The sequence below is a fragment of the Mya arenaria genome, chromosome 2 (assembly GCF_026914265.1).
Source record: "Mya arenaria isolate MELC-2E11 chromosome 2, ASM2691426v1".
Taxonomy (NCBI): domain Eukaryota; kingdom Metazoa; phylum Mollusca; class Bivalvia; order Myida; family Myidae; genus Mya; species Mya arenaria.
In genome coordinates, this window is record NC_069123.1 from 64,874,970 (window position 1) to 64,883,579 (window position 8,610).

An 8,610-nucleotide genomic window follows, 5' to 3' on the forward strand; every position below is an offset into this window, starting at 1 on the left:
CCATGCACCGCTCAAAGAGTCTCACCGTCACTGACACAGTACATACCGTCACCATGCACCGCCAAAACAGTCTCACCGTCACTGACACAGTACATACCGTCACCATGCAACGCCCAAACAGTCTCACCGTCACTTACACAGTACACAACGTCATCATGCACCGCCAAAACAGTCTAACCGTCACCGACACAGTACATACCGTCACCATGCACCGCCAAAACAGTCTCACTGTTACTGACACAGTACATACAGTCACCATGCTCAACCCCGACAGTCTCACCGTCACTGACACAGTACATACTGTCACCATGCACCGTCCCAACTCTCTCGCCGTCACCGACACAGCACATACAGTCTCCATGCACCGCCATTACTCTCTCGCCGTAACCCCGTCACTGACACAGCACAAACCGTCACCATGCACCGTCCCAACTCTGTCCCCGTCACTGACACAGCACATACCGTCACCATGCACCGTCCCAACTCTCTCGCCGAAACTGACACAGTACATACTGTCACCATGCACCGCTCAAACAGTCTCACTGTCATTAACACAATACATACCGTCACCATACACCGCCCAAAAAGTCTCACCGTCACTGACACAGTACATACCGTCACTATGCACCGCCCAAACAGTCTCACCGTCACTGACACAGTACATACCGTCACCATGCAACGCCCAAACAGTCTCACCGTCACTTACACAGTACACAACGTCATCATGCACCGCCAAAACAGTCTAACCGTCACCGACACAGTACATACCGTCACCATGCACCGCCCAAACAGTCTCAACGTCACTTACACAGTACATACCGTCACCATGCACCGCCAAAACAGTCTCACTGTTACTGACACAGTACATACTGTCACCATGCACCGTCCCAACTCTCTCGCCGTCACCGACACAGCACATACCGTCATCATGCACCGCCCGAACTCTCTCGCCGTCACTCCGTCACTGACACAGTACATACTGTCACCATGCACCGCCCCAACAGTCTTACCGTCACCGACACAGTACATACTGTCACCATGCACCGCCCCAACTCTCTCGCCGTCACCGACACAGCACATACAGTCTCCATGCACCGCCCAAACTCTCTCGCCGTCACTCCGTAACTGACACAGTACATACTGTTACCATGCACCAGCCCGGCAGTCTCACCGTCACTGACACAGTACATACTGTCACCATGCACCGCCCCAACAGTTTCACCGTCACCGACACACCACATACTGTCACCATGCACCGCCCAAACTCTCTCGCCGTCACCGACACACCACATACTGTCACCATGCACCGCCCAAACTCTCTCGCCGTCACCGACACAGCACATACAGTCTCCATGCACCGCCATAACTCTCTCGCCGTCACTCCGTAACTGACACAGTACATACTGTCACCATGCACCGCCCAAGCAGTCTCACCGTCACTGACACAGTACATACCGTCACCATGCACGGCCAAGCAGTCTCACCGTCACTGACACAGTACATACCGTCACCATTCACGGCCCCAAGCAGTCTTACCGTCACCGACACAGTACACACCGTCACCATGCACCGCCCCAAGCAGTCTTACCGTCATTGACACAATACACACCGTCACCATGCACCGCCCCAAGCAGTCTTACCGTCACTGACACATTACAGTCATACCGTCACCATGCACCGCCCCAACAGTCTCACCTTCAATGACACAGTACATACCGTCACCATGCTCTACCCAGGCAGTCTCACCGTCACTGACAGTACATACCGTCACCCTGTTCTATCCCAACAATCTCACTGTCACTGACACAGTACATACCATCACCCTGTTCTGTCCAAACAATATCACCGTCACTGACACAGTACATACCGTCACCTTGTTCTGTCCCAACAATCTCACCGTCACTGACACAGTACATACCGTCACCCTGTTCTGTCCCAACAATCTCACGGTCACTGACACAGTACATACCGTTGCCATGCACCGTCCCTGCAGTCCCACCGTCACTGACACAGTACATACCGTCACTCTGTTCTGTCCCAACAATCTCACCGTCACTGACACAGTACATACCGTCACCATGCTCTGTCCCAACAATCTCACCGTCACTGACACAGTACATACTGTCACCCTGTTCTGTCCCAACAGTCTCACGGTCACTGACACAGTACATACCGTCACCATGCTCCGTCCTGGCAGTCTCACCGTCACTGACATACCGTCACCCTGTTCTGTCCCAACAATCTCACCGTCACTGACACAGTACATATCGTCACCATGCACCGTCCCTGCAGTCCCACCGTCACTGACACAGTACACACCGTCACCCTGTTCTGTCCCAACAATCTCACTGTCACTGACACAGTACATACCGTCACCATGCACCGTCCCTGCAGTCTCACTGTCACTGACACAGTACATACCGTCACCCTGTTCTGTCCCAACAATCTCACTGTCACTGACACAGTACATACCGTCACCATGCACCGTCCCTGCAGTCCCACCGTCACTGACACAGTACACACCGTCACCCTGTTCTGTCCCAACAATCTCACTGTCACTGACACAGTACATACCGTCACCATGCACCGTCCCGGCAGTCTCACTGTCACTGACACAGTACATACCGTGACCCTGTTCTGTCCCAACAATCTCACTGTCACTGACGCAGTACATACCGTCACCATGTTCCGTCCCGGCAGTCGCACCGTCACTGACACAGTACATACCGTCACCATGTTCTGTCCCAACAGTCTCACGGTCACTGACATAGTACATACCGTCACCATGATCCGTCCCGGCAGTCTCACTGACACAGTACATACCGTCACCATGCTCCGTCCCGGCAGTCTCACCGTCACTGACACAGTACATACCGTCACCATGCTCCGTCCCGGCAGTCTCACCGTCACTGACACAGTACCTACCGTCACCATGCTCCGTCCCGGCAGTCTCACCGTCACTGACACAGTACATACCGTCACCATGCTCCGTCCCGGCAGTCTCATTGTCACGAAATGTTAATAAACCTAATTAACCTAATAAAGAAGATAGATAGATAGATGGATGGATGGATGGATGGATGGATGGATGGATGGATAGATAGATAGATAGATAGATAGAGTTACATTATGTATCAAATAGTTTTGGTATAGATCATATGTAATCAGCAAAAAGCTTGAAATTATTTATTATCGGTATTAGGAATAATTTCTTTTTTATGCTAGTATATATTACATTTTTGTATATCTATTCATCACAGTGTTATTATATGATATTTAAATACTTGTCAAAGTTTATTTATTAAATCAAAAACTTGGGATGCGTAACATGAATTAACCCATTACGTTGGGGTTTTTAAACCTGTGTGAGCCTTTGAAAACTGAAAGTATTCAGAACTCGCTCACTAGAAATATAAATATTATAGTATGTACAAACAGGAGGATGTGAAAAAAAATCTAAACCTAGAAATTGCCTGACTTGCTAGAGTTTAATGTTGTCAACATAAAAACCTGAATTTTCACAAAGTGTTTTCGTTCCGTATAGGTTTTTGCAATTCCCTAATTAACATACGTGTAGCTTCTTATTTAAACACGTTGCCTCTTTACAAACGAACATCTTTTAGTAATCTGAAGAAAAAATATACATTGATGCTTCAAATCCTTACTTAATTGTTCATGTATGATTGGTGGAGTGACGTTGCGGCAACAAAATTAGCATTAGTGATGTTATACAGTAAAACTGTGATCGCTCGAGGACACCGGAGTCCAAGCTGAAACCTCGAGGGAACCGGTGTTTCGAACGATCCGAGTTTCAATTTTCCCAGTCTGTTATGAACTATCGTTCAGTGTATTTAAGTTTGAAGTCGTCAAACCGACTGTTTACTCCGACACCGACCGTGTGTTGATTTGGTGAAATCGCTCATATGTTCAAAGGTTGTCGTATACGAAATGTAAAAGAAAAAAAAAACAATTATAAATGAGTAAATAGTTATGTATGTTTTTACAAAAAGCTTATTTTCTAAACAAGCAACATTAAGATATGACAGAACATATCATGGCGTTAGTCAAATTTATGTTTCGCAAAATCAAGTATTGATGATTGGCGCATATTGTCTGTCTCACGAAACTGTTCAAACTCATATTAAATGCCCTTATCAACCATCATCGGTCAAGCGTGGACGTTGATAAACGGTTTTTCACACCTTATCAAATTTTTACAACTTGCAAAAACACCTAGCAATTGTTTTTTATTCAGTAACACGCGTTCGGGATAAAGTGTGAAAGTATGACCTCGATGGAGCCATAAGGTTTTGTGCATGATTTGTGTATTTAGGACCGGCTATAGTGGTCGACTCCTCGACTTATTTAGGTTTCGATGCAGCGTCAGTATATTTTACATGAAAATAGAAGAAAATATGTTCGGGACCAAGCTCCAACCTCGAGGGACCGCCGGTTCTCGAACGACCGCAGTTTACTGTATACCATTTTTTTTTTAAATTCTGTAATATGTGAAACTGGTGGTATAAATTGCAAACAGGTGGTGCGGACCAAATAATCCAAGATGGTGCCTAAGATGGCCGTAATAAACTGCAAATTCGTGTAGAATGTTAATTTCGAATATGTCAATTACCATTAAAAGGTTACAAGTGAATATTCACATGGGTATTTTTTCTCATAAAATGTACTTCAAAGTGAAATATGACAGTGGCCACTTCAGTTAAGCCAAGGTCATTTCAAGGGCAAAGTACGAAATATACTTTTAAAAGTTTCGGCGAACAGTAGGGGCATAACTGTAAATTGTATGAATGCCCCAGAAGGGCGCCGACTATATTTGATATTACTTTAGAAATATTCCAACCAAGGGACTAGTTCATAAATTGCAGAACAATCCTTTCAATAGTTTCCACGTTGCATGATAAAATATGATATTATAAAACTGTACACTTTAATTGATAATGAAGCCTTAAATTATAACAGCCCTGCTTATCATTTTTATTTTTTTTATTTTAAATACCAACTCAATCATAACAACTCGGCCATCTCAGAGATAAATATAGGCCGAGGTGTTCCGATTGCTACCAACTTCCGCCCAAAAAGATGAAGGTTACACGGTACTATTACAATATCCTTTGTGTTTGCAAACCTCGTCATCAACGATATCTAACTTTTCATTATCAAAATAAAATTGAAATTTATCACGTCCAGTCTTGGACTTACTAAATATGATTACCTTGGTTTTTGATGCATTAACTTGCAAACCCCATAACAGGCAATATTCGTTCATAGCAAAAAGAGCATTATGTAGATCATGCTGACTTTTAGCCAATACAACAGTATCATCAGCATACAACAGTATAAATAATCATAAATACACTTCAACATCAGAATCAATTAAACAATCAAATGTAGCCTTTGACAATGTAGGTAAGCCTTCAAATTTAGGTAACATAAACTGTGTTAAATCATTAAGGAACAAAGAAAAAAGTACTGGCGACAAAGATAACTTTTCATATCTTGGTGTCCAATTTAATTATAATGGCAATTTTTCGAAGACGAAAAAGTATCTTGTTGATCAGGCAAGGAAGGCAATGTTAAGTAAGATACGTAAACTTAATTTACCCATATCTTCGCAGATACATCTGTTTCGTACTATGATATCACCTATTTTGTTGTATGGCTGTGAAGTTTGGGGTATCGAAAATATTAAAATTATTGAACAATTTGAATTAAAAATTTATAAGTTTGTTCTCAAATTAATGTCAATTACACCGAATTGTATGGTCTATGGTGAATTGGGTGTTACACCCATAGCCTTGCATGTTAAGTCACGGATATTGTGTTATTGGGGCAAAATTTTGAATGCTAAGGATGACAAAATATGCAAGTTATTGTATAACACTGCACTATATTTACACAATGTTGGATATGTTAAATTTCCTTGGATTGAATATGTTAAAACATCTTTGGATAGCCTTGGTACGTCAGATTATTTCACTTGTCAAAATGTTAACAGTGTCACTCATTTTTAATCTGTGTTAAATTCTCGAGTTAATGATCAGTTTTTACAAGACTGGAATGGTATTATATACAATTCACCAAAGTATAATGTTTATAGATTGTATAAGAAACAACATTTGTTTGAGAACAATCTTGATATGATTCCCTTGAACTTAGCTTATTCATTATGTAAATTTCAGAACTATGAATCACAAATTACCAATAGAAAAAGGTCGCTTTTTAAACATTGATAGAAATAACCGTGTTTGTCATTTATGTACTAATAATTTGTTGGGTGATGAATATCACTATTTAATGGAATGCAGATACTAGCAATGACAGAAAAAAAAGTATATTCAACATCCTAATGTTTACAAATTTGAACAATTGATGATCTCTAAGAGCTGTACTTGTGAAAATGGCATTATTTTGTAAAATTATTCTAGCTAACTTTAATTGATCTCAGTCTCCCTGTATCATTTATTTGAATTTTTTGGCTAATGTTGATATATAACAAAACTAATATCTATTTTAACATCTAAAGACTATATTTAAACTGTCGCTTTGTATGTGTACTACATTTTGTTATACTTGTTTTTAACCATGTAGTTGTATGTCAGTTTTATGTTCAAATCACATGCATGTAACATGCCTTGATTTATGAAATAAACTAAAAACCTACGCAGTAATCTCCCTTAGGGACAGCAAAAATGCCGAGTTTTGAAAAATTAACATTGAGCTTAATTGTTTGTTTTGAAAATGTCATTCGAAGGAACGAACTCCAGATAATTCCCTCTTGATGCATAACATTTTTCATCCCCGTTCTATATACTCATATGAGTGAAATGTGTTAAAAAAACTTATACAATATAAAAGCAAGGAATTCACATAACATGCCGGTACAAATAAAAGGTGAATTTCATGCTATTGAAATCTATGTATTAGACCATTGACTCTATTTCTTCCGAAGAAACGTATGTATATTTTTGGTATAATTTAGTTTTAACCGCAGGATTAGCTTGGAAAAAAAATATCTATAATTCCGGGCTTAAACTATTGTGACAATATCATTATCATGTCCTTCGAGCATATGTACCCAACACAAAAATTATGAACATATTATCATTGAAATAATAACCTTTTTTTGTTATCTGCATGCACGTTTTTTTCTTATTTCATTGCGCCGACTTGATGCTATGCATCAACTTTTTTCTTGTTTTCAATTGAAATAACATTTTGGGGTACCCTGGGGACATCCTAGGTTACGCCCATTTCTCGCCATTGTCGGCGCGAAAACAAAGCCACTGCATTCACTCGGGATTGCGGGGCCATATGGAAGGTAAAAGCACGGCCCATTTCCCCCTCTACTCCTGGTGCATTAGCAAGAAATGGTTTGCGTTTACGTTGAAATAGAAACGATAAAACAGAGAAAACAAATACATTAAACACGGCAGTACCATAATGTACAAACATAAGGAAACAAACGGACAAAAAAACAACAACAACAGCAAATTTATTAGTGAACGATGAACGCTGATTGGAAGTCATTCTGCTTTATACAATACATATAATAATTGAAAAAAAAAAAGAATAAATACAACATCCAATAGTTGTTTGGGGTATTCCGGATCAGTAACAACCTGTTCGTGTATTATTTGTTCAAAAACATTGCTATGAATAAAAAATTTCAATTAAATGAATAATGAGTGGGCCGATGAGTGGGCTTGACCGAAACCACGATAGCGAGCGATGAGCTCTTGAGAAAAAAATCCTCTGTTATAAGACTGATATGAAATGGGCTTTACTGCAATCATATTGCCTTTTATTGAGAGTTGCTGGGATGTTGCTGGGGACCTGTTGTATATAAAAAGGACAATTTGGAATTGCCCTGGCACTTCTCTATAGAAGGCACTCGGTAGGCTTATGTAGAAACATTATATGACTTTCAATATACTTATACTTTAAACATGGGTCGACATACTTAGGGGCTGTTCGGTATTAAAATATTTACAGAATAGATCGGTAAAGCACTGGATTGACTTGTACAGTGTTTAACTTCGGGCTAAATGGGCTTACAATGAATTCACACAAATAGTATACATGCAGTTTGTTAAGCACTGGATTAGGTAAAGTAAGGACAATTGCGGTAAACTTGATTTTTTATTCAGTTGTAATCTGGAAAGAGATGATATGTGATTAAACCTGTTCATCGATTCTAATATTTAATGTTATGACTTTTTTCAAGTGAAATCCAGTCGAACAGAATGAAGTTATAAATAACACAGTCGATATTTTTTTTATATTTGCATTTTAAAATCCAAATTATCATTTCAACCTTTGCTTAGTTTTGTATATCATTATGAAGTTCCTCATAAAACAGTTATCCTCTCTTCCTTAAGATACATATTTTTAAGTGAAACAGTAACATTGTCATATGATAACCTGTCAGGAGCCGTCTGTTTTGGCGGCGGCCATTGGTAACATATATTGAGACACACCACACCTAGTTGCATTCATTAAAAACTTTAAACGTTTTCACTGTAAAATTACTTATTTAACAAAGAGAACTATAGAGGAATTAACCCATAGCTTTTTCTTCAATTTTTAAGCAAA

At 40.3% G+C, this 8,610-nt stretch overlaps 1 protein-coding gene across 1 annotated transcript; it reads right to left on the reverse strand.

Moving 5' to 3' along the window:
• Positions 1 to 1,748: 1,748 nt before the first annotated feature.
• LOC128216681 (exported protein YdbA-like) lies at positions 1,749 to 2,974 on the reverse strand. The gene is made up of 2 exons (XM_052923325.1): positions 2,218 to 2,974; positions 1,749 to 2,134 (listed from the first exon to the last, which is right to left on the reverse strand). The coding sequence occupies exons 1-2, from the start codon at positions 2,972 to 2,974 to the stop codon at positions 1,749 to 1,751; spliced, it is 1,143 nt and encodes a 380-aa protein (XP_052779285.1).
• Between the last annotated feature and the right edge of the window lie 5,636 nt (positions 2,975 to 8,610).